At 42.3% G+C, this 26,531-nt stretch overlaps 1 protein-coding gene across 2 annotated transcripts; it reads left to right on the top strand.

The window, feature by feature from the left end:
• The first annotated feature begins 381 nt into the window (after positions 1-381).
• On the top strand, positions 382-24,687 carry ANP32B (acidic nuclear phosphoprotein 32 family member B). Of its 2 annotated transcripts, none has more exons than XM_070794809.1 (7): positions 382-761; positions 10,323-10,472; positions 13,447-13,569; positions 18,934-19,123; positions 21,812-21,936; positions 23,215-23,290; positions 24,156-24,687. In XM_070794809.1, exons 1-7 carry the CDS (start codon positions 708-710, stop codon positions 24,284-24,286), a joined length of 849 nt encoding a protein of 282 aa, XP_070650910.1. In that variant the 5' UTR covers positions 382-707; the 3' UTR covers positions 24,287-24,687. The 2 variants fall into 2 exon arrangements, with proteins under 2 accessions (XP_070650910.1, XP_070650911.1); XM_070794810.1 differs by having other exon boundaries at positions 389-761; positions 24,219-24,687.
• Positions 24,688-26,531: the final 1,844 nt, after the last annotated feature.

Here is a 26,531-nt window from a genome sequence, read left to right on the forward strand (position 1 = left end):
CACCTTTCCCGCCTTCGCGGGTGTCGGGCTGGCCTGGTCGAGTCTTCGAGGAAGAATTTGGTCTTAGGGACCCCCGAAGACGGGCAGTAATTTACTCCCCCCAGCCCTCCCAGCAGACGTCCAAGCGAGGGGGTGGAGACCTGCCTCCGGACGCGTGGAGGAGGGACCCCACGGTCTCAACGCAGCGGCAGGCGGGGAAGCCCCCAGGCGGGTCTTACATCAGCCACCCCACGTACGATCGGAGGGCGGGAGTAAGTCGCTCCAGTCCCCGGGGCTGCGCCTTTCTCCCTCTCCCACCCCCAGCCTCCGCCCCTCCCGCCGCGCCTCTTCCCCGCCCCGTCCTTGGTGCACAGCGGCTGCCGAGCCGAGCGGCGCCGCGCGGGGCCGAGTCGAGCCGAGCAGCCACCGGCGCCGCGTCGCCGGTTTAAGCGCAGTGCGGGGCCGCGGCCGGGGGCGGCGGTAGTGAGACCAGAGCTGCGCTCCAGCCCCCTTTTCCCTCCATGGTTTCTCTCCGCTCCCGCGAGTAACTTGGCTCCGGGGGCTCCGCTCGCCTGCCCGTACGCCGCCCGCCACTCAGGACCGCGCCGTCGGCCTCTGCCTTGAGCAGACCCCTTCCGACGGCCCTCGCTGCGCAGGCTGGGACGCCTCTCCCCCCTCCGCCCCCGCCGCGGAAAGTTAAGTTTGAAGAGGGGGGAAGAGAGAGAAACATGGACATGAAGAGGAGGATCCACCTGGAGCTGAGGAACCGGACCCCGGCAGCTGTAAGCAGACCCCCTTCGGGCGCCCTCTCCCCCCGATGACTTGCATGTAATGGTGGCCACCTGCGGGGCCCGGACCGCGGGTTTGCCGGCCCCGGCGCGGGGAAGAGCGCAGCTCGCGGGCTCGGACGGGGAAGGCGGGCGGGCGATGAGGGGGGAGCGAGCGCGCGGGTATTAACTCTTTGGCGCCCGCGGGTGCCCGCGGCCGTCCGGGGAAGGCAGTGGGGTAGGGGAAAGCAAACTTTGAGCTCCTCGCCCGCCGGGGTCCTTTCCCTGAGGAGCGCGTGTGCGTGTGGCCGGCAGCGAGGGAGGGAGGAGGGGATTGTGTAACGCTGGGAGCCATGTTTGCAGCCTCCCGGGATGCGCGGCCGGGCGGAGGTCGGGCCTGCGGAGGAGCCGCGCGGCTAGCCGGAGCCGGGCCCGCTGCGGGCCATGTTGGGCTCCGCGCGCCCCAGGCCGGCGGGGGAAGGGGCTCGGGGTGGGGTGGGGGGCGGGGGAGGGTCTCCTTAGACCAGGCCTCGCGGTTAGCCCCGGCCGGACTCGGGCAGGGGCCGAAGGGCGAGTAGGGGGTTCTTCGCCTCTAAGGGGGACGGGAAGCCCCCTCGGGCGCCAGGGGGCTAGAGCGGGCGCGGCTGGGCGCGCGCGGAGCGGGGGAGGGGCGAGTCCGGGCGGCGTAGGTGGCGCAACCGCCGCCCCTCCCCGGGCTAAGTTTGAAAAAAGGACGCGGTTCCCGCCATTTTTCAAGCCTAAAAATAAAACTTTCTCCTCCATTTCTTTCGCTCCCCTTTCGCCCCCCGGCCTTCCCCAGTCCCGGCCTCCCAAGGCGGGCGTCGCTCGGCCGGGCCGGCCGTTGTGGCGTAGACGGCTTCTCCCTCCCCCCGCGTCGCGGCGGCGGAGTCCGGGGGCCCCTGCCCGGGAGGCTGGCCCCTCGGTGTGGGCGGGCGGCGGCTCCTCGCGTCAGCCCGGGCGCGCCACAAGCCGACACAGCGCCATGTTGGCTAGCACTCGTCTCCCTCCGCCGCGTGAGCCAACATGCTGGCTCGGCCTGCCAGGCCCCGCTCGTCTGTCCCGGCGGTGGCTGTGGGCCGCCGCTCGCCGGGCCGAGTTTGCGGCTTGTTTGGCGCCCGCCTCGCCAGGGCTCGGCTCGTTCTGGCGGGAGCTGCGCGCTCCGGCGGCCGCCGACTCATCTCTTGGGCGCACTGCCGTCCCCTCCCCCCTTCTTAAAAGGGCAACGCCAGGCAGCCGCCTCCGCCCGAGTCGGGCGTCTAGTGGGGTACTGACGGGTTTGGGCTGGGCTCTCGGGCCGGGAGGCCTCTGCCTCCGCACGTGCTACAGGCTGTCGACCGAGGCCAGCACTCGCCTGCCGCGGCGGGTGGGCCTTTTAAGAACCGTCCTTCTTTTCCCCTGGTCTTCCTCGCGAACTAGAGCAGCTTCCTGCGGCCCTCGCCGGGGGGCCGCACCTCTGCCAAACCCCCTTTTCGGGTGAGTGGCGTCCTCTGTCCCCGGGGCAGCCCAAGGGGAGTCCTTCCATCTTCGCCCGGGCTGGCGATGGGCTCGCTTCGTGCAACCAGAGAGTTGTGGGTAACAAGTTGCCCACTTGTGGAAATTTGTCAACCCGGCCTTCCCTTGTGCGCACGAGGTTTTGAATCTCTGAGGTCCCTACAAATGAAGTGCGGGGTTGTGGCACCTCGTGGCCTCCCCACTCGTCCCTGGAGGACCTCGAGGGGTGAGCGTCTCGATTCGGTCCTCCGAGTTTTAAGGTTGAGGTTTGACCGCGGTCGTCCCTTCCGTCCATCAGTCAGACATTTTGTTTCGGCCACGTGCTAGTATACTGAACTGTTAAGCTTCTTCACACCGTAAACTTGCAGAGTTGTGATCTCATTTTGAGGCGTTGTTGATTTAAGACGTTTGAATTATTACTGCGTAGTTCCAAGTCAGTAGAATATGGAGGTATTTGATTTAGCCAAATTTTCCAAAAGAAAATACACAAGAATCTTCACAGTGCCTTAGAATGTAACATTTGAATTCTTCAAATGTGCATAAAGCACTATTAAAATACTCAGCTAAGAGCACCGTTGTTCCTTCTGGGAAACACAACTGGGTGGTTGTATATGGATTTTTTTGAATTTGAAATAACTACTGTTTTTTAAAATACATATACATGTGCACGTGTTAATTTCTCAAGAAATCAACTTAAGCCTTGCCCTTTTGTCAAAAACAGCCTAAAGTCGTGTGGCTATTTAACTTAAAAGGTTAGTCTGTCAGTTACACTGTTCACATATCAGGTACTAAAGCCACAAGTGACTATTGGCTACTTTATTGGACTTAACTCTCCTACTGTAATCCACTGGTTTTATTAAATAAATACTTGTGTGCCAACAGTATGGCAGGGCCAGGAAAAGCAGTGTGAACGAGGCAGAGAGCAGCCCCTTCCCTCCTGAAGCCTCAGAACCGGGTGGGGCCTGTTGCATTGTGCAAGTTAGGGGCCTTAGGGGAGTGTCTTGGGAGCTAACCAGGATTGTGGGGTAAGAATGGCTCCCCTAGGGACTTAAGGGAGACTGAGTAAGGCTTAGGTTTTTTAAAAACCTTTAGGTTTTTAAATTTTTTAAATTTAAAAATGTTTTGCACAAAAGCATCATCATTAAGGTAAGTGAGAAGTTACAAAATGGTTCTAAGTCAGCTAGTCACGGGGGCTCCATGTGTTGTGGAGCCAGCTGTTAGAGTGGGCTTGACCTCTGGGATCCTGTAGACTTTTCATCTGGGAAAAGAGGAAGTATCCTGTCTCTTGTAAACCTATTGGTATAAGACAAGAGGCTTTTAAATGCACAACAGTATATTCCTTGGTTGACCTTGATGTCATCGAATGAGATAAAAGACTGAGGAGGGTAAGTGGAGTTTGATCTTCAGTGTTTTTGTTTGAAGATCAGATGAGCTTTTTTTTTCTGTGAGTACGGCTTGTTTTTATTTTTATTTATTTTTTATTTTAATTGGAGGCTAATTACAATATTGTATTGGTTTTGCCATACATCAACATGAATCCTGTTTTTATTTTTTTATTTGGAAGTTTGAAGAAGGCCCTGGTAACACTTTATCTTCTTGTGTTCTTTAAAATACATAAGACAGACCAAGAGAATAGGTTCCATTTCACCTGTTACTAACAGGTGTGCTATTTACCTAAGGGAGTGACTCATAAAGAAGTACATAATTAAGTTTTTTCTGAGTCCAAAACACCTCTTTATATCAGAAGTTTGTTCTCATAGTGGAAAAATGGCTTAAAATGGCATTATAAAGTAATCTTCAAAAAGAATAGTGATCACTATTTTAAAATACAGGCAAAGGGTAAGAATTATTTTATACAAAATATTGGTGGTGTCAGTTGTTTCATTGAGAGCAAATTGTTTAGCACTAGAACATACCAGGTACACCACAGAAATTGATGGTACTGTCAGATGTGGAAAGAGACACGTGCAGTAATGAGATACTGATACAGTCTGGATCTGGATCTGGAATTTAGATATATTCCAGAATAGGAGGAAAAAATGTCTTTATGTGAGGCTGTCATTTTCCTATTATGCCAGACATGCCACTGTTACGAGCACCTCATTAACAATGAATCTAGGGACATCTGTCCTTGATGTTCCAGTCTCTTCAAAGTTAGAAAGTCATGCAGTTACCGTGGTTTACAGTCTGTGTGGTGGCCTGTATGCTAAACTGAGACATTTCATATTCCACAAATAAGCATAATTTTTCCTTAGTCCCAAGATACTGACAAAAATTTTTTTTAAAATACATAATGTGAGGGGACTTCCCTGATGATGGTCCAGTGGTTAATACTCCATGCTTCCAATGCAGGGAGCATGGGTTTGAACCCTGGTCAGGGAACTAAGATCCTGCATGCCACATGGCAGTGGCCTTTTAAAGAAGGAAAAAAAAATCTATAACACAGGAAAAACCTTTCCCCCAACTTTTGGCATTTATTGTGTCATGATTTTAAACTCAAGGGCTTATTCAGATTTGCTGCATGGCAGCCAATTGGGTTCTTTTTCTTGTATTAAATAGGATATATATTTCTTGTATTCTTTAGTTTACAGCTTCAGTGAATGAAAAATTAGATACAGATAAGCTAAAAAAAATAGTAGATATAGATTTAAAAAACTTAAAAAAAAAAAAAAAACAACAGGAATCTCACAAACACCCATTCTACCACCAAGATATTCTGGTATAGTCCACAGGAAAAGTTTTTTCCGAACTTGGATCTTGCTATTAATGAATATAACACCTTGTTAAAGTATAGTAAACATCTGTCTTGCATTGTTAATGTCTGCATAGATCATAATTTAACCATCCTCATTAGGTGGTTAGAAAGTTTTTTGCTGTTTTAATTAGTATTGTAACAAACATTTTGTAATGTGAATCTCTGCCAAATTGCTTTTTAGAATGGTTCTCTTTTTTACCTCCCCACCAGTAGGATGAGTGTTTCTTTCCTTCATACAGGCAGTTTTGCCACTTAAACACATTTCAGTACTACTAATGTTCTATTGTCATTTAGCAGACATTCTTTTAAAATAGTAGCAGGGTGGAAGGTCTGAAGGTTGGTTAACTCAGAAAGATGGGAATTGTCAAGGATGGCAAGAGTTACTTTCCATGTGTTTGGATTATTTCACTCACTATAATAACCATTTATTTTCTAACTAAAATAATTGATAACTTAATGATCTTTAATTCTCCATATTGTCTTTTTCCCCTCTTATAACTGTTGTAACTGATAATTGGGGAAAGTCACTCCAAGAGTAGCTAGTTAGCTTGTTCAGTAAAGAACCAGCCTGCAGTGCAGGAGATGCGGGTTTGATCCCTTGGTCAGGAAGATCCCCTGGAGAAGGAATCGGCAACCCAGTCCAGTATTCTTGCTTGGGAAATCCCATGGACAGAGGAGCCTGGAGGGTTACAGTCCATGGGCTCCCAAGAGTCAGACACAACTTATCGACTAAACCACCACCAGCCAGGGAAATAGGAAATGAGACCAAGTGGACAAGATGAAAGGAAAATTCCTTGATCTCCTCTGTGGCTCCTAGCCCCAATCTCTGTAATTTGTCTACCATGTATTTCAAATTTTTCATGGGAAAACTAGAGTATCAGCTTTGCTGATAGCTACAGAAAACTAAAAAGTTGCATAGGAAATAGTTTGGATTTTTGTTTTTAGTTCTTAAGTGTTTATCTTAAATTCATGTTTGAGGAAAAAGAACTAATTTAGTTGGAAAATAAGGGATGAGGAAGAGTGAACTTGGCCCCCAAAGTTGTCATGTATCTTCAAGCAGAAGACCAAGTAACTGTGCCTTGGATCAAATAGTGGTAAGTGGTACACACAGATGTACAATTGCCTGCCAACATTCCCTCCTGGGAGGGTTTGGGACATAAGGAGGAAAATTAGGGGTGTTTTCCCTTGATTCGAACCTCCCATTTATTCTCGGTCTATATCAGGAGGCAATGACGACATATGTCCCCCATCCTGTACACCCTCCCTTGTAAGGTATTCTGGATCCTGTCACACTCAGGAAGGACTTCAGGGAGAGGGAAGGCCTAGTTAATCTCATATGCTGCTGACATAATGCCTGAGAACAGACACCTTTTCCCCAAAGTCCTGTTTAGAACTTTAGGCTGGCTAGAAGGGTGCTTATGGCAGGCTTTCCAGGCCTGTCATCCTTGGGCACAGCCCTAAGTGAACCCTCCTTTGGTCTCTGCTTTCTGCAGTAATTTCCACTCTGCTGTGTGCTTTTTTGTGGCTCATCTTCTTGCTGTGACTCTGTACTTTGTTCTGGGGTTAACACATTTCTTTACTACATCCTTAGCCTTGCTGGAAAAGTTCAGGGACATGACTTCACTGCTGAGCCATACAGCCCTTCCCTGTACTCACCCCAATAAATTGTTTCCTCCTACTCATGGAGAAAATTAAAGGTCTCAGATATGTATTCCCTGACTTCTCACTCCCCACTTGTAAACTTACCAGCTCCTTTTCTTATCCTATCTCTTCTCCCTCCTCGAGAGAGTAGAATGACATCTCATTTTTAATACGTATCTTTTATGATTTGTTGTAAACAAATGAGTTTGTTTACTGATTACCTTTTTATGACTTGTCTGCTTTTTTGTCATTATTTCTTTTGCGGTATTTGGTTTTTTCCTCAGGGTAAAACCAATATGCTCAAGAAAAAGGTAACTATATGCATATACCTAGAATTTCCATATATCACAAAAGGTAACAGAAAAAGCTTGAGAGAGGTTGATTGTCATTTTAAGATAAAGAACTTGTAACTCAAAAGATTCTGATGTTTGTTTTTTCACCTAGCAATAGATTGTGAGGAGATAATCCTTATTACAAAAGAAATTTCACATAAAAAGATAGCATGACATTATTTATAATAGGGAAAGTTGGGTAACAGGTTCATTAGGGAGTATTGTAATTTATTTTACATCATACCTTTTAATTTCTTTAGACATTAAAAAGTATAGTTGTTAAGTAATACTGTTCCATGTTACTGTATTTAAAATATACAAAGACTGAAAAAAAAACCCAAAATATTAAGTGACAAATAGCAACATGCTTTGCATGTGATTATGCCTATCATCAGAAAGTAGTTTCTTTCTATATCCAGGTTTCCTGTTTCATCCTTTCCTCAGTCCTCTACAATCCTGACACAAGTTCCTATGCCAGTTTTTCTGTGTTTGACTGTTGTAAATGCTCTTTCTCACATTGGAATATCCAGTTCAGTTGCTCAGTTGTGTCTGACTCTTTGCGATTCCATGAACCGCAGCACGCCAGGCCTCCCTGTCCATCACCAACTCCCAGAATATAATGGTAACTAAAATAGGCATGACCCTGCCATCGTGATGCTTGATGAAATTTAAAATCTAGCACTGACTCTTTTTAACCTTAATTTTTTTTAATAGATCAATAATCTCATTGTAAAAGTGTTAGATAAGATTATGGAAAAGTTCCCAGGACAGTCACTTTTACTCTCCCTGAGAAGAATATAAGAAAGTGAATGTGTGACAGGTTACATAAATGAAAACATTTTATGTATTCATCCCCCAGTGTCTCCTGGAGATGTCTCTCCTTGATGGACAAATTATCTAATTTTTTTAATCCTCCCCCTTGCCCCAGTAGCTTCTTATGCCTTATTTTATAAGCCTTTCTACATTTTTGAAAGTAATGCTTCACATTTGGGTACTACTACTACTCATTCTTCTCAAGTTTCCTTTGCAGGATCCCCAGGATTCCATCCTTGGTTCTCTTCGTAGGAATTCCATCCTTCCACTAGTCTCTGCTCTGATGACTTCCAAATACAGAACTTAAACCTTGAACTCCAAATTATCCTGTCCAACTCCTTGGGGATACTTTGACCTGGACTTTTCATGAGAACCTTAAACTTGATATCCTTTGTAGTATTCATTACATACCTGCTCCCCTTCCCGCGCCCAAAGCTCTTCCTTCCTATTTCCATCCAGTTGCATAGTTCCCATTTCTTTAAACCAGAACCTTAATTCCTCTCCATCTTCTTTCAGACCCAGCAGTTTGGTTTGCAGATTTGGACCACTTTAACATCTTTTTTTCCCTACCAGTTTCTTTTTCTTGATTCCTATTCTGCTGTTTGCTTCAGCAGACTTGTTCTCTTTTACTCTAATTAAAGCGGAATTTTACCAGTTGAGAAAAATGTCCAAGAGGTGATTTCACCCATGAGCTGGGAGGCAAAATGGCCATCTAAATTCCTCCTTATTTGGCTTTTGGCATATTGGTGTCATTCTGTATAACATTTTTGGATTCTCTGTCAGATATAGTCATAGAAAACCCCCAAATCAAGTGGAAATATTTAGTTATATTGCAGTATATTGCTTAGGTTGGTGGGTAGTTACAGTTGACTTTTTTTTTTTTTTAATGATTTGTTGGTTTTCCTTTTTTTAATGCAAAAGAGAGACATGTTTGTAGAAGATTTAGTACAGACAGGAATAAAGTAAACCACAAAGGTCCTTGTCATTCTCCTACACCTTTTCCCAGAGGTTATTTTCTCAGCTTTCACTGTGGCTAAAGCACTACTTTCTACAACAGTTCTACTTCACCTTGAGGAAACTGAGGCACGGATAGGTTAAGTGACTTGCCTAAGGTCACAGAGGTTGTAAATGGCAGGGCTAGAAATTGACCCTAAAAAAAAAAAGAAAGAAATTGACCCTAAGCATCTGTCTCTGGTGCCTAGCTCTCCTCAGTTTACCTTAAGTTTTCAGATAGGCTAATTTTTATCAGAAGACGGAAGACTGTCCATAAAGAGAAAAGTGGAAGGAAGGGAAGAAAGAAAGAAAAAGATGTAATGGGCCTGTGTGCATCCTGAGAGCAAGACTTCTGAAGAGGAAGTAGAGTAGTAGCGAGTGAGAAGTTGTGGTGGTGTGGGTATCCCTGACTCTTAAATCTGTTTCCTTCTCTGTAATTGTGGGGGAGGGGGGCGGTATGGTGGTAAAAAGAGTAATGAGTTAATTCTCCATAAATGTTAGCAATTACTAGAGTAGTATCTTTGGATTTTATATGGGAGGATAAAGATACTAACTCCTATTTTCATTTTAGAGCTATCAGCATCTCATACATGTTTGATTACTCATTAATGCCATTAAATGTGTTAGGTTTACTGCAAGAATGCCTTTGGCAGTTAAAACTTATTTGCATCCGTGTAAATTTATCAAAACGTGTTTAAAACTGGGAAGTGTCAGTCAACCACAGAGCAAGAATGGCAATAGAGATTAGCATGGTAGATATTTACACAGTAGACTTTATTAAATCATCAGTATTCAGAATTTTCACATGTGATACTCTTGGATGGGTTTGAATTCTGAATTTCAGGAACTCTAAACGAGGAGATTTTGTGGCCTGAAAAAGGAATATAATAGCTAACTGTTCTCTTCCCTAGAAATAGCTTTTTTACATATAAAACAAAATGATCTTGGTTTTGAATTAAGAGCTTTTGCATCTTGGTCTTTTCCTAGTGTCAAGATAATCTTAGTAAGGATTAATGAGACCAGAGGTAGAAGTGTGTTAGTCCAGAAACCTGTAGCCACAATCTCTTAGTGACCTTGCTGGAAAAGTGAAGTTTTCTTCTCTTGTGTCAGTCTCCTGGGCCTTGTGGCCTAGAGGAGTTTATGGGTGGGATGGGCCTAGAAGAGGGGTGGGTATCTTCTCCTGCACTTGTAGTTAAAGCGCCTCTTGGAACAGACTTGGGAAAAGGACTAAGGGGTAGGGGGTATTGTGTCTTCACTTAACATCTTAAGAGCTGTAGTTTCTGTCTGGAAAGTAGAGTTAAAATCTTTATTTGTAACCATGGTGTGACATTACACCCTTGATATCTATTAGAATATTGTTATTAAAGGCTTAATCATTTTTTTCATTATTTATAACTATGATCTGGGTCTAAGTAGAGGCTGCCCCTATATGTGAGTGATTTGTTGGGTATTTATGGTTGGAGGTTTTGCATTGTTCTTTGTTTTCTGTATGTTTCTGAAAGCTTTTCTTCCCTGCTTTGTCACCTACAGGTTCGAGAACTTGTTCTGGACAACTGCAAATCAAATGATGGAAAAATTGAGGGCTTAACAGCTGAATTTGTGAACTTAGAGTTCCTCAGTTTAATAAATGTAGGCTTGATTTCAGTTTCAAATCTTCCCAAACTACCTAAATTGAAAAAGGTAAGTGGTTTTTCTTTTAACAATAGAAGAGAACCATTCTGGGGAAGGGAAAAACAAACAATTCTATCTGTAAGGAAGCATTTAGTGTAGCAGAGAGCACATGGCCTTTGTAACTGGGCAGATCTGGAACTCAGCGTTCCATCCAGCTCTGTCATTTCCCTCATGGGTGAATCTTTCTCAGGTTATGTAATCTCTCTAAGACTCAGTTTCCTCACCCGTAAACTGGTGATACCACCTGATCTTGCGGAATTGCTATGATGTTTGGAAATAATACATGTTGGATGCTCAATAAATAGTTATGATGAATAATTTAGTACTCAATAATTGTTAAGGATTTGTTGCTGTAATGTAGCTACATTTTGTTCTTAGTATGCTCTGGTTTAGGAATCATGGGTTCCTCCTGCTTTTCATGTTTAATGTTGATTAAGGGAGGATTTAAGTATAGACCTTTCAGATTTGTAGCCTATGATATTTCAAATCCATTATGTAATTCTTAATGACTAGGGAGTTTAAAATGTGTTGTGACTGACTGAGAATTCATTTAAACAAAACTGCTGTATTTCCCTTGGCTAGTTAATGGTCCATTGTTAGGGCTTTATTGGTCTAATTATAAACCAATCGCTATCCTCTCTAACACTGTCCACCCCCACCCCCAAACAGACACACACACCCATCCCTGCCACGCACCAAGAAAAAAAAAATTCTCAAGAAAAATGTTTTTTGTGTCTTGGCACGTTAACCTGTCACAAAGCCTCTGCCAGAACTGAAAGAAACTTAAGATCTTCTAGCCTTGTTTATAGGCACATACCCAGCAGTAGACCCAGACAGGTACAGTAATTTGCCTAAAGCCACCCACAGAAGTGGTTTAGTACTAGAGCCAAAACTAGAACCATAGCTCTTATTTGCTAACCCACTGCCTTTTCCATTACATATAAAAATGTGTGTGGTCTTGGCAGTGTTGCAGAATTCTCCACTGTTTACCTAATCTCTTTATTAGGGAGTTTAAGTTGAAGCTTCATCTAAGAAAGATACACATAGAAAACTGAAATGAAATTTAGGCAACAGATAGATAGGCTGTTCCTATTTGCTTGCTTGAATCTTGAGAGGGACTTGTTTTTTGGTTAAATACATGAATTAAAATCCAGAAGCGCTATGTGTTCTAAATGCTCAGGCAGTCCTCATGAGTTTCAGGGCAACTCTGCTATTAAAAAGAATTCTGTTATATTTAAATTTGTAAATTTCTTTTCTTTTTTCTGTTAGGTATCTACTTTAGAGGTTCAGGTGTAATCCATTTTTGCTTATGTAGGTTATCATGACATTGGAAACTCCGTAACTGATGGCATTTTAGCCTGTATCTACATAAACTTGATACTGGCAGGTCCCTACTGTGTGTTTTGTGTTCTCTTCTGCTTTCCTAGCACCCTGGTACATTTTCCTGAATTACTGTGGTCTCTGTACTGTCATACTTATTCAGAAAGTCACAAGAAGCAGGTTCTGAAAGAAATGTCACGCGTTTCCTAGATTACACATTGATTTCATTTCAAAATAAATATGCCACTGAATGTTTTGGCAGATTGCCTTGTTATCTCTCCTCCCTAAGATACTCATGTTGAAAGGTTGTGAATATTATATATGTTGATATTGTAACCAACCAAGAGAAATTTTAGGTATTTTACTGGACTGCCCATGAGAAGGGGGAAAAAATGTATTGAAATGTTGTATTTTTCTCTTCTGAAATGCTTAAAAACACCTAAACAGGCTTCTTGTCTTTTAAACTCTTTCTTTCGGTGAATATTTAAATTTTTAAGAGTTCTGCTCTGCATCGTGTACTTCATTTCATTGCATGTCAGACTAGATTACATAAATTTTTATTCTGTTCTAGGTGCCTAGCATAGGAAGGAGCACTGAAGCTAGGCTCCCTGTGCAAATCATAGGCTCACCACTGTAACAGCTGTGTGACCTTGGGCATGTTGCATAGTCTATTCTTGGTTCATTTTCCTCATCTGTAAATGGGGGTAATAATTCTACTTACCCATAGGGTGATTGTGAGATCAAATGAGTTCATGGATTTCTAGTTCTTCGAGCAATGCCGTAAGTACTTGGGTACTTAACACTTAAGTACTATGTCAGGATTAGATACAGTAACCATTGTTGTTGCTGGCAGTTAAAGTAGAATTGAAACCAGCTGTCTGGCCTCAGTTCTCTCATCTGCGAAATAAAGAGTTTGAATTAGATGCTCTCAACGGTCTTTACTTTTTCAGGCTCCAATTCCTTTCACTGTAATATTCCTTGGTGAAGGCTCATTCCTTCATTGGCATACCACTTACCACTCAACTTGACCTGCAGCAAAGAAATTAGAATTCTTGTAAAGGCTAGTGATAGATTCGTGTAAGAAGTGTCCTGTGGGGAACTGGTTTCCCCAGCCCTGAAGCTATTGCCCCATTCCCTTGCTTGAAGTCATGGAACTTCTTTAAGGACTTGTACCATTCCTGTAGCCTTCAGGGCAGCATTCCCTGGTGGCTTCCAGATGTAGAACCCCATGGCAAGTCAGCACTGAGCAGAAACAGATTAGGTTTCAAGTGGGCATCACAAATTTTGCTTGACACACAGAATAGCTGCTTAGAATGCACTTACCTTTCCTGGCACATATAGCGTATGGCAGCTTCTCAAAGAATTCTAATTTGTTTTGACCCACTTCTTAGGTTAGAAAATGTATTCACTGATGTTAGGGGCCAAACTGTTAAAATTGGCAGCTGATTAAGAAAATGCAACTCTCTCATCCTTACACATCTCTCCTTCCCTGAAGTGTTCCTAGGATCTATAATTTGGGTTTAATCAAACAAAATGAACATACATGCCCTAATAAAAAAGAGGTCATTGGTAAGTGTGTGAGAGCTGTATTTGTTATTTCTAACACTTTAATGATACCTGTTTCTCTGTGTGTTTGTGTGCTATGTGCATTTTCTCTTAACAGCTTGAGCTCAGTGATAATAGAATCTGTGGAGGTCTGGATATGTTAGCAGAAAAACTTCCAAATCTTACACATCTAAACTTAAGTGGAAATAAACTGAAAGATATCAGCACCCTGGAACCTTTGGTAAGTAATTGAGAATTTGGAAACCAGGACTTATTTGGTCATTTTCATTTTCATATTTCTTTATTGTGAGGGAAATAACTGGAAATAATAACTGAGAAGGTGGTGGTTTTTTAATAATACTTTGTATAAAAGGAGTCCAGAGTAAAAGATCAGAACCTTTAGTTACACGTGTTCCTGTGAGTTTGCTCTCCCTCCCTGTTTATGGTGGCCGCTAACTTCAAAGGGGAAGTCTTTTCTTTTTTGTTCTTTTTAAATGTCATATACTGACTATAGCCTTAAACATTTATCTTAAAAAATTTTCCCCAGACTGGCCAGGCTATTCTATACTTTTATAGAAACGGCTGTCTATATTGGGTTGGGCATCTGATTTGATGGAACAGGCCAAAGGCAGCTCCAGTGAGTTTTAGGTCTTCTGATTCACAATTTTGAGCTCCAGCTGGCTCACTCTTTGCATGGGAACCCCCAAATTCTCCTCCTCTTACATGCTGGGATTAACTATGGAAAGTTACATTTAAGTGCCAGTTGGGTTATAGACTTTGTTGTGTGACCTTGGGCAAGTTGCTTCTTCTCTCTGGGCCTCAGTTTCCTCCCTTATGAAACAGGAAGGATAGTGATCCCTGCCTTACTTATCTCACTTAGGAGTTCTGAGAATAAAATAAGGTAATGTACTTACTTTGTAAGTTGGGAAGCTGTGCTGATGGGGGTCTAGTTAAGTGGAAGTTGTAGTGACCAGAAAAGAGCTTATGAAGCAACGTTGGGGGCCTGTTGCTCTCCTTTGCTCCATGAATTTTGCCCCCCCCCCCTTTTTCCCCCCCTGTTATAGGTACTCTCAGATACTTGGGCTCCTTCCTTTCTCACTAGTTCTGTTTTCTTCCCAGTTAATGGTGGGTGGGATAGCCCCACAGACTCTCTTCTTTTGATGCCACCTGGAAATTCCTATGATTTCAAGATTGTTAACTTGACTTTTTCCCCTAAACATGACATTCTGTTCACAGACGTAGAATTCAATTTTAATGAGACTGATGAAACTGACTTTTTTCATATCACCCAAGGAAGCCTGTGGCAGCTTTCCTTTTTTCTGTTTTACATAAAGTCAGTATTTCCATTGGACTTAACTTGCAGACATTAATTGGGAGAGGGGCTAGTCAGGAGATAGGAGCTGTCTTTCAGGATCCAGCAGAGCAGAACTCAAGAGGAAAAGGCATCCTTCTGCTGTCTCTTATCTTTTCTGACATGACAATATATTAAAATACTTGAACTTCTTATCATTTGCATAGAATATTGATATTTCAAGGGAAGATAAGAGTTAAATTATGACTTCCTTTAATGAAGATTTCCTGCTGGAACTAATAGTTTTTTTCTCTCCTAATAAGTAATTGAGGCTGTATTCCAGTGTAAATTTAATCACTGTTTACCAAGACCCTTGTTTTTATGTTTCGTTAAGTGGAGTGCATTTAGCTCATTTCTCATAAATGTTGGGAGCCTGTTGCTCACCTTTACTCCATGTTTTGCCCCTTTTTTCCTATTAGGTACACTCAGACACCTGGCCTTCTTCCTTTTTCACTGTTGTTTTCCTCCAAGTCAACATTTCTTGTGTATAAACAGACTTTTATTGCAGTTTTCCTTATTCAGAGATGTTAACATTTGCCCATTGTATCCTCATGTAATGCAGAGAAGAGAGGATGTCATTTTAGAAATGAGGAGACTGAGTTTAATTACACAGCAGCTTTAGAATAAATGGTGAGCAGGAATTCAAGTCCAAGGCCATTCTTTCTACTGCCCTTGGAACCTGTTCTCTTTTTAACGTATAAATTTACTCCATACCCCAAAAGACCTAAACTGGGAGTTCCAGTACTAAATAAGCTCTCATGGTCTCCCTTCGGTCCCGTGGGCTATACTAAGCCTTTGTTGTGTGTTCAATGACAGCCCTGTCAATTCACAGTAACTGTAAGCACAGGAACCCTTTGTGTCTAGAACAGAGTACCAGGCCATACCTTTCCATGCTAGATCACTGGCCATTGCCTAATTCTCATGGCAACCTTAGTCATCTTTGATGTTTCATCAGAAGCTTTTGTCAGTGTCCTAGCATTCAGAGGCAGAGCAGAAACAAACGTTGCGTAGGGATTGTTTGCACGAGTGTTCCTGACCTGATAAGTGATTTATATAGTGGGACCCTTTGGCAGTGAAAGTCTTAATCCCCTGAAACAGTGAAATATGAGAAATAATCATTATATAATATTTACCGTTGTTGGAAGATGTACTGTGTGCCATACACGGTAGTGGATGCTTTATGTATGTTATCCATGAATAATCTTCAACATTTCTACAAAATGGATTGAAATAACATGGCCCTCATTTTACACATGAGGAAGCTGAGGCTTAGGGGAAGCTGAATCCCTTGTCCAGAGTCACATACTTGGCCTGCCAGTGACAAAGCCATGGCACCGCACACCCAGGACTGTCTGGGGAAGGCAGAGCTCCTGCTATTCTCCTGAACTTGCTGTTCCAATTCCTGGGGGTGCTAGGTGGGTCTCCTGAAGTTATAACTTTAGGATAAATAAAACTGTAGGAGGAGGTGAAGGGGGGAAGTGTTGGGTCCATTTTAACTTCTGAAAGTATTCTTCAGTGGGGAAAACACCATCTCATCCTCATCAACCACATGCATTTTGAACACCGTCTACGTTGAGCCCAGTTCTTACAGTCAATGCAATGATTGTGAATGCCTCTGCTTACTACAGGGACATTAATCGAGAGACAAAGAAGGCATCAATTCAAACTTCCTTGGACACCTTTTTTAAGAGACCTGGGCCATCCAAACCATCCCCCAAAGCCCTTCTAAATTCTAAGAAGGCAAGCAAAATTATTGTTAATAAAATGTTTACTGTTTATTATGGCTAGCCTATTAGTTTTAGGCCAAATTTCTGAAATGGTAGAGTTGTGATTTTTTTTTTTTTTTTAAGCAGTATTTACATATTACATTGGGATCCTGAATAATCTGTGTATAGTGTATTTGGGGTCTTAAAGCACAGTTTTAGCGCTTTAAAGTTCTAGAGTACTCCAGTTATTTGGGGTTTGTTGTTTATTTGCTTTCACTTCATTTTCTAGCATACTGTTCGGCACGTCCAAGTTATTCATAATGGTTCCGTTCTGATGAAGTAGCAAAAAATGTTATAGATTCAGAGTTTCAGAAACTGGAAAGCCTTGGAGGCCCTGTGTACTAGGCTAGTCAAAAGAGTTAGAAAACGGGCTTGGAGCACTGTTGAGCATGATCAGGAGTTGTATGTATTTTTGCACATCCATTCCTAGGAAATAATGTTGACCAATAAATGGCTCGTTCCTTTGAGCGAAGAATTTTATACTGAGCCTCTGTGGGAAAGCTACCAGATTTACTCATGGTTCTATCTTAAGGGGTATAGTGTCAACATATTTGTGAAGAGAAAAGTTTCCCCAGTTACCTGGTGTGGTATTTCAGCATTTTTTTCCTCTTTGGCAAGAAGTCATACCTGGACTTCTCGGGGTTGGGCTGTCCTATTCTGAAAGCTACATGACATAAAAGTCATTCTCCCTACAATCAGGACTGGGGACAGCTTTCTTAAGACTTTAGGTACTAACTTAGTAGCACAGTATTGGATCCACAAACTCTTGGATAACTGCACATTGGTGTTTTGAGGAATACATTTTCCTGTTGCTATAATAACCCGGTTCCGTGTTCCCTGCCTGGCTCTGTGTTCCCAAGGGCTGTTCAGTGAGAATAAAGCCAGTGTGGGAACCTTTTTGATAAGGAATATGAAGGTTTGTGGGTGCAGGGGTCAGCAACCCTTGCCTCTACAGGACCAGGTAGTAGATCTTCTAGGCTTTGTAGGCCATATAGTGTCACAGCTTCTCCACTTTGCCATTGTAGCACAAAAGAAGCCATACGTAATACATAAACAAGTGAGCATGGCTGTGTTCCAGTAAAACTTGGTTTACAAACACAAGAAGCAGGCCAGAGTGGGTCAGCCAACTGTCATTTGCCAAGGTCGGCTTTAGAGCAAAGATTTTTAAGTCATTTTGTAACTCCCAGCAATTACCCAGATACTTCAAGTCCTGAAGACAGAGTTTTGTTTCATTTCTGTATCTTCCCAGGTGCCTGTGAACGTTGAAGTAGATTTCCCTGTAAAGCATCAGTCTTTAAACAGCATTTATTTTTTTGCAACTTACTTCATAAAAAGATCCTCTTAGTAATATTTAGAGAATGCCAACCTTTTTGTATTGACTCAGAACCATTGAAAAGTTAAGTTTATGAATCCATATATCCGTGTTCCCCACCCCCACTCCCTATTTTAAAAGGCACCGAGCCACATAGCCGTTTACATTTTGTGTTCACTCTTTATCATTTGCTCCCTCGTTTCCTCCCTGGGAGGGTCTGTTGTCACTTTCTGTTGCTATCTGCTTACTTGCCTGTAATACTACCTCTGCCCTCCCGATCTCTTAATTCACCCTTAATCAAAACTTAATAGACCTGGTATTGAAATACTAGTACACTGAGGTAATAAATGATCTGAGTAGAATACACAGATATTTTCCTATCAGTTTGGCTGCTCAGAAAACTTCTTGGGCCAAGTTTTTAGATCTTAACTATTTTAGATAATGAAACAGGTTTCAAACAAATGAAGTATTGCAACAAAACTTTAAGGTATGGTAAAATCAGAAGAATTTTGTATCAGGAAGGTCTGGTAATAGCATCAGTCTTTGCCCCCAAAACTAAAAAAGAAGAAAAGAGTGTAAAGTCTCTTTTACTTTCGAAGTTTCAACCCTGAGTTCCCCTTGTTTTACCCCAGCTTGCATTGACTCCTGTCTTCCAGAAAATACTTATATCCCCACACCTTGTACTTTACTTTGTTCCATTCTCAAGTGTTTCGCATCTGTGTCCCTAAGTAGAAATGTCAAGGACCTTGATGCTGACTGAATTGATATGACTGAAAAAAATGTTTCCCCTATTTTCCTACCACCCCAAAAGCACTGATTGCTTGATAACCCAGCATGGTCTTATTGGTCATTTGATTACTCAAGTCTCTGATTTGTCTCATACTGTAAAAAGATCCACCTTTAATATTTAAAATTCATATTTCTTAAGATTATTCATTCATAGTGCCAAAAGGAAACAGTTCTCTGAGAGGATAGAGGTAGAAGGGAAAGACTAGTTAAAAATCTAGTGACCAGTCATAAAGATTGCGATGGACTTGAGATGTTTTCCTGTGTACAAGGCTGAATAGGTAGTAGCTTATTGAATTCAGAGCCTAGAATTTTACCATTTTAGGAGATGGTTTTTGTTGCTTATGTTCCTTTGGTTTAGGAGGTATGTTTCTTGATCCTTTTCTTCAGAAAAAGTTGGAATGTCTGAAGAGCCTGGATCTGTTTAACTGTGAGGTTACTAACCTGAATGACTACCGAGAGAGTGTCTTCAAGCTCCTGCCCCAGCTGACCTATCTGGATGGCTATGACCGAGAGGATCGTGAAGCCCCAGATTCAGATGCCGAGGTGGATGGTGTGGATGAAGAAGAGGATGATGAAGGTGAGTGGGCACTGAATGCTCTTGCTATCAAGAAAAATAATCCATGCAAGTAGGCCTTCTGTTAAATTTGGGGTTCTTAGGACGTTGAATCTGCCTGCAATGCAGGAGATCCAGGTTTGATCTCTGGGTCGGGAAGATCCCCTGGAGAAGGAAATGGCAACCCACTCCAGTATTCTTGCCTGGAGTATCCCATGGACAGAGGAGCCTGGCAGGCTACAGTCCATGGTATTGCAAGAGTTGGACATGACTTAGTGACTAAACTACCAGGACCTTGAAGTCTTCAAACGATTCAAAATAGACAATGGTTTATTAGCTAATTAGTTTTGAATTTGGAGCCTAGAGTTCATAAACTGTGCTCCGACCCATTGAAGTCGTTTATGGTTTACTAAAAGGACCATTGCCTCAAGTCTCTTGCCTTTCTCCTAGCAGTTCCCCTTTCTTGACTACTGCCTATTTATCCTTACCATCTCACCTTTGTCAGCACTTCCGGGAACCATTTTGTGATGCTGGAGTTCCTGTGTGTGCCCGAGCATTCCCTCGCTTACCTTTCTCATAGCACTTGTTACTCTGCCATTCTTGTCTGTTCTGACTTTGCTATGATTATCTTCTTATCTCTTTATTCACAGGCCCTTGCACTTAGTGGGTATTTGGTACATGATTTTTGCATTCAAATATAAATATCTTTGCTACTTTTGATATATGGCTGCTGCTGCTGCTAAGTCGCCTCAGTCGTGTCCGACTCTGTGCGACCCCATAAGACGGCAGCCCACCAAGCTCCCCGGTCCCTGGGATCCTCCAGGCAAGAACACTGGAGTGGGTTGGCCATTTCCTTCTCCAATGCATGAAAGTGAAAAGTGAAAGTGAAGTCGCTCAGTCGTGTCCGACTCTTAGCGACCCCATGGACTGCAGCCTACCAGGCTCCTCCATCCATGGAATTTCCCAGGCAAGAGTACTGGAGTGGGGTGCCATCGCCTTCTCCATTGATATATGAGTTTTAAAAGGTAATGATTTGAAAGCACTGTATGTTGAATTCCATTTTCTCTTTAATAAAGGAAATAATCTCTGGCTATAACATGGAATTAGAATATACTTTTTACTTTAGACATTTGATCAAGGTTTTTTCATCCTGTTACCTTTAAGAATCTTAATATATTTTCTACCCAAACTAATCCTGCTTAGCTTGTGCTTTCCTTACACAGTGACTTATTTAGTAAGAGTCACTCTTAGGATAAAGGTTTTTCACCTGAGAGGCTTAGAGGAAGCAGAGCTATTAGTTATCACATCAGTCAGCGTGAAGAAAATTTACTTTCCTAGAATTCCTCATGTTGCTGGAATTTGCAGTATTACTATATTTGAAATATTATTTTTGATATCTCTTTAAAGATAGAAGTTTATAAGGCAGAAATAATCAAGAAAAGTGAAGAACACCATCAGGAACCTTGGTTACAATCAGTAGCATAGTATTCTGGAAACATTTTACAGTTTTGTTTTGCAGCAGATTTGAGACAAGGCACAAAGAATGGGATGTTAGATGGTAAAGTGAATAGGATGCTGAATAGGATGCTTCATCTTGTTCCAGATGTTCATTTCACTTAGTCCCTTCACTGCTGGCTGTCCATTTCTCTTACAAATCAGTCTGGTTATCTATTTAAGTTCACCTTAAATGGGTAGAGCAGCCACTTGTGTGCAGAAACCTGACGAGTAAAAGGCAGTTCTTAAGAGCAGGATCAGTCAGGTGAGTATTTGAGAGTTTCCTGCATGCCAGGCTGTAGGAAATAGTTTTAAGAAAAAATAAACATGGTTCCTGTCCCCTTGGAGCTTACTGTCTACTAAGAAGAGAAATGTTAAGTAATCGTAACTAAATAAATAATCATAAGTGAGCAAATGTGTGGTAATGGAGAAGGACCCAGGTACTTGTGTGTGAGCATATGAGCTGAGATTGTGGGTCTGGCCTGAGGAAGTGATGTTTAACTGAGACTTGAAGGCTGAGCCAGTGTTAGTCATAGAGGAAGGAAAGGGAAGAGGCAGGAGAAAGCACAGTGAGCTCCAGGACCTGGAGAGGTAAGAACTGCTTGACTAGGGGCCTGCACCAAATGTGGTAAAGATACAGGACACAGGTGCCTGGCCACCACCACTGTCCCCGTCGTGGAGTTGTTACGGGTGTTCTCCAGGTTCCTAATTTGCACAGCTGGTTTGTGGTGAAACGGGTTAACGCCAGAGAAGGAGGTTGGTGAGGGTATTTTGGTTGTTTGGGGGTTTTGTGACTTTGTACTATGGAGAATTTGAGACATAGACAAAGGTAGAAATAACAGTAAAACTATTAGGTTCCCATTACTGAGTTTCAGCTGTGATTGGCTCATACCTGATCTTATTTTATACACATGCACTCCTACCCACTTCTCCCCTTCCTTATTTTGAAGCAAATTCTAGACACTGTATCATTTCATCAGTAAGTATTATAATGTACATAGGACTCCTGGCCTCTGGATTTTATTTATCTCAGGTCAGAAGAACTGAGCCTTAGCAGCTTTTGAGGAAGGGAGGTGACTGTGGTTCATGGTTTTTTCCCTGATATCGGTGTGGCCCAGCATTTGTCCATGGGCCAACCCGAAGCTCCCTGCCACCTCAGTAGGTATACCTTATGAGACACACAGGGTGTTTGATGTGTTCCTTTTGGACTGTTTTCAGAAGGAGAAGATGAGGATAAGGAGGAGGATGAAGATGGTGAGGAAGAAGAGTTTGATGATGAAGAGGATGACGATGAAGACGAAGATGTAGAAGGGGAGGAGGATGAAGATGAAGTCAGTGGGGAGGTCAGTGCACCTCCTGGCTGCCCTGCTTCCCTCTTGTAATTAAAGTGTGGATTGTTTGAAAAAGAAAAGTCTTCTGAAGAAATTAGTATACTTGTAAATAGACTAATAGTGGTCTGACTAAGTTAGCTTTTGTCCCCCTTTTAGTAAGTATTAATACTAAATGGAATGCTTATGAATGCTAAACTAGACAGTGCTTGGCTCTGCAGAGTATGTTTTGACCCTTTAACTTTGGGAGGCAGTAACAAGTTGAGTATTCATTCGTTAGGGTGAGAAAGCTGGGAACATTGAGAACTGATGAGATGTCCTTCCTTTTGTTGTATTGAAATGAAAGGTATCTTTACCAAGTCTAAATTTCTTGTATATCCAGCTTAATGAAATAAGTACATTACGTACCTTCTGTGATAAACAGTTAAGGATGCAAAGTTGAGTAAAAATGTGGTCATACTCTGAAGGAGCAGAGAAGGGGGTCTAATTTATGGGACACGTAGTAATAATAGAATCTCTGAGGAGCTGAAGAAGAAGCCATAGCTATCCTTCTAACCATAGAAGGATAGGAGAAAGGAGTGACTTTAATCCTAATGAGGATTTGTAAAAACAGGCCAAGAAAATTAGATGTCATTAAAAAAAAAAAAAAAGTTCTTTTATAGTACAAATATAAGACTGAGCATTTGTATAATCTTGTAGGTAGCTAATGAAATTAAGTTTCTGAATGAAGCATTTTATTTAAAAAGGTGGGGTGGGGGGTTGGATATAGAAATATTTGTCCAGGGACTTCCCTGGTGGTCCAGTGGTTAAGAATCCACCTGCCAATGCAGAGAACATGGGTTCAGTTCCTGGTCTGGGAAGATCCCATATACCTGGGAGCAGCTAAGCCTCTGCGCCATAACTACTGAAGCCTACAGGCTCTGGAGCTCGTGCCCCACAAGAGAAGCCACTCGGTGAGAAACCCAGTGCACCGCAACTGGAGAAGAAAAGAAATCTCTGTCCAAACCTGCTTTGAAGTTGAAGGTTTTAAAATTAATTCTGGAGTTATCCATTGTAAGTTGTATACTAATGAAACATCTGGCAAATACTTCTGAAAAGCAGTTTTTAAAGAAAATTTTTAATTAAGCCCATTAAAGAAAAACCAGCAGCTCTCAGTATCTTAAATAGATAAAAGTAACATTACAGTTTTCTCCTTGAATGAACTGTTAAGTTTATTGACAATTCTTATTTTTCTTTGTACTTCTTAGCTGGGCAGAATTAATCTAATAATGGTATGCTGTTTAACATTTTTAGGAAGAAGAATTTGGACATGATGGAGAAGTTGATGAAGATGATGAAGATGAGGATGAAGACGAAGATGAAGATGAAGGTGGGTTAAGGCATGCACTTTGGTCCCCCTCAGTTAAAGATCAAGGGAAGTGTTCATTAATACAGAATTTGAAATCATGGAGAAGAAAATAAAATACCTTTGGCCCTAGTGGTCTTCAGAGGCACGGATAAAAGGCCTGTTTGTGTGTGTGTGTGTGGCTCATCCCCTGCTCTACAGCAGGGGGATGTGTAATGCCTGTGTGAGGGAAGGAGGCCCTGGCCTCACTCCCCGCATGTTGTGTTTTTAGACCCTGTCATTTGTGTTACTGTTAGGCATGAGATGCCTATGTTCAGAATAATTGGAGTGTAATCTTTGCAGGATAGATAAATAGCACCGTTCCAGTTTTCCTTTCCCCACCACAATTAAAACCAAAGAAACCCTTGTTTGTTAAAAAGTAGATTTTAACACTTGTGTAAGTTTCAGAGCGCTGGATTGTTTGCTGTGCTTTCTGTGAGTTTATACTTTTCCAGCAGCATCTTCGCTCTGTGCCTGTTTCAGAACTAAATTTACTTTGGATATAGCAGTGATCAGTGCCTGGTCTCTGCCTCCAGGGAGATTTTTAAAACACAGTGCAGATTTAGTTAACTTCATAAAAGTAATCATGAATTTACTAGTTGAAAAGACAGAACAATATGAAAGTCTCTGTGTCTCAAATACCTGGAGTCTAAGAAATCACTTAAAAGTGAATATGAACTACAGTTTGAGTCTTGCCATATTCTAGGCTAAGTACTTTGCACTGGTTCACTTAGTCCTCAGAATAACCCTATGGAGTCAATGCCGTTGGCCCCATTTTACTAGTGAGAAAATAGGCTTAAGGAGCTCATCTGCTAACCATTAAATTCATTGTTGTTGCTTCCATTTGCAGCAGTTAGGCACACTAGACATATGCCTTTCCAAATGTCTCAAAGTGAATTTTTTTCTCATACAGAAGAGGAAGAAAGCGGGAAAGGTGAAAAGAGGAAGAGAGAAACAGATGATGAAGGAGAAGATGATTAATAAGACCCCAATAACCTGCAAAAAAAAGAACTGTTCAGTATTGGTTGGACTGCTGACATGGATTTGGTAGCTTTTTTTTTTTTTTTTAAAGGAAAAAAAAAAAAAAGGTAGCTGTGATACAAACCCCAGGACACCCACCCACCCAAAGAGCCAAAGAATAGTTCCTGTGACATTCCACCTTTCTCCATTTAGTCCCTCTTGGAAATCCACCACCAAGCTTGGGGACTTCACCCCAACAAAATTGTAAGCATTTGTTAGGTTTTTGTGTAAGACTTGCTGTAGCGTGGATAGCTGTGATTGGTGAGTCAACTGTCCGTGGCTACCAGTTACACCAAGATTGTAACAGCATTTTTACTTTCTGTACAACAAAGAAGCTTTGTAAATAAAATCTTAACATTTTGGGTCTGTTTTTTCATGCTTTTCTTTTCAAAGACACTTTTTTACATTAGGACATTGTGACAACTGGCAAAAAAATATTTTTAAGAATTTAAGTGAAATAAACACATTGCTCTTTGATAAAGCCTAGTTGTATGCTTACATTTGTAAATTAAGACTTTGTAAGCCTGTGTTAAAACACTAAAGAACTGGTTTCTTGGTGTTTTTTTTTATTAGTGGTTGTTGAGAAATACACAAGTGTGTAGGATCTTTGAGCATTTAAACCTAATCCTCGATGACTGTGGGAGTTAAATGAGGTAGACTTCTGAAAAATGATGTTTGAAATTCAGTGCTGTGGAACCCCTGAAAGGCAGTAAAAAATCATGTTAGGTTCAAATAATAGATGAATTAAGGAAAGGAGGGTCATGTAACGGAGAAGAGTCCCAGGAGATCTGAATTGTAGTTCTGGCTCTGCTGCTGGTTTCCTGTGTGACCTTGTGTTGCCCTCTGGATTACCTCCCAGTCTATAAAATCGAGGGGGTGTGACCAAATGGCTTCTCGAAGTCTTTTGCAGCACTGATGGTCTCTGACCCTCACTGACAGGAAGGTCTGAAGGAAAAAACGAGCTTTGTGCTAAGGCTGAAACACGTAGGGATTGACTGACAGGTGAACGGAGTACGGTTTGTTACCAAGACAGGCGTGCTGAGGAGGAGTGACATGTGAAAAGCTTGGCCCGGGAGTGGGTAGGCACTGCCTGAGGTCAGCTCGGCGGCTTTTTTTTTTTTTTTTTTTTTTGCAGAAAGATGGAAATTTGGTCTCTTACAGATCTTAAAAGGATTTGGGGGAGGAGTAAAATACTCTGCAGTCTGTATGCAGTGGTTCAATACACGTGTGACTGTGTTTGTCAATAATTTTTGTAGTGGAAGGAATATCTGAGGATTGTTTTGGTAACTCTTACCTGTAAGCTACTGGATGAGTGGGTTTTTACACAAGTAAAAGCAATGTTAAAGATTGGAACCTGATCTGAATTAGGTCTAGCAAAAGTTACATAGTGTCAGTGGAGCCCCCTGATACTGGGAAAGATTGAAGGCAGGAAGAGCAGGGGGCAACAGAGGATGAGATAGTTGAATGGCATCACCGACTAAATGGACATGAGTTTGAGCAAGCTCCCAGGGATGGTGAAGGACAGGGAAGCCTGGCATGCTGTAGTCCATGGGATCACAAAGAACTGTACATGACTGAGCGACTGAACAACAACTAGGCTTTAGAGTGGAAGTTGCTTTTTACAAAGGAATGTTAGGAAAATTAATTTCCAATTTGACATATTTTCCCCAACACAAGGTCTTAATCAGTGCCCTTTGACACACCTTCAATACATTATAAAGTGATTTGTACAACCTACGCGTCCTTAGGTTTTGCATATATTGTCAAATAACAAACAGTAACTTCGGATGATTTTGTTTCCTGCTTTTTTCAAGTTTATAGAACTTTTTGGTATCTTCCAAGCTCCTGGGATATGCCAGGCTCTCCCTGGCTGGGCAAGAGGGAGGGGGTTGGGATGGAGACAAGCCAGTCCTTGGATGCTCACCAGAAATGTAAAGAAGAGAAGACACACGGGAGTGATACTTACCAAGACCTAGAACAGGTGGTACCGTAAGAGGGTAATTCAGAGGTAGGAAGGGCAGCTTTAAACTGGGAAGATTTGTATTCGAGCCACACACGCGGTTATGAGTGACTTTAGAAATACGAATGGAGAAAGGAGGGAAGAATGATGGACAGAGGTCACGGGTAGGGAGTTGTGTATGCTTGGGTTCAAATAGGCAAGTTTGAGTAGAGAATGAGGAAGAAGAGAGGAATGGCAGGTGAGACA

The sequence above is a fragment of the Bos indicus genome, chromosome 8 (genome assembly GCF_029378745.1).
Source record: "Bos indicus isolate NIAB-ARS_2022 breed Sahiwal x Tharparkar chromosome 8, NIAB-ARS_B.indTharparkar_mat_pri_1.0, whole genome shotgun sequence".
Lineage (NCBI taxonomy): Eukaryota > Metazoa > Chordata > Mammalia > Artiodactyla > Bovidae > Bos > Bos indicus.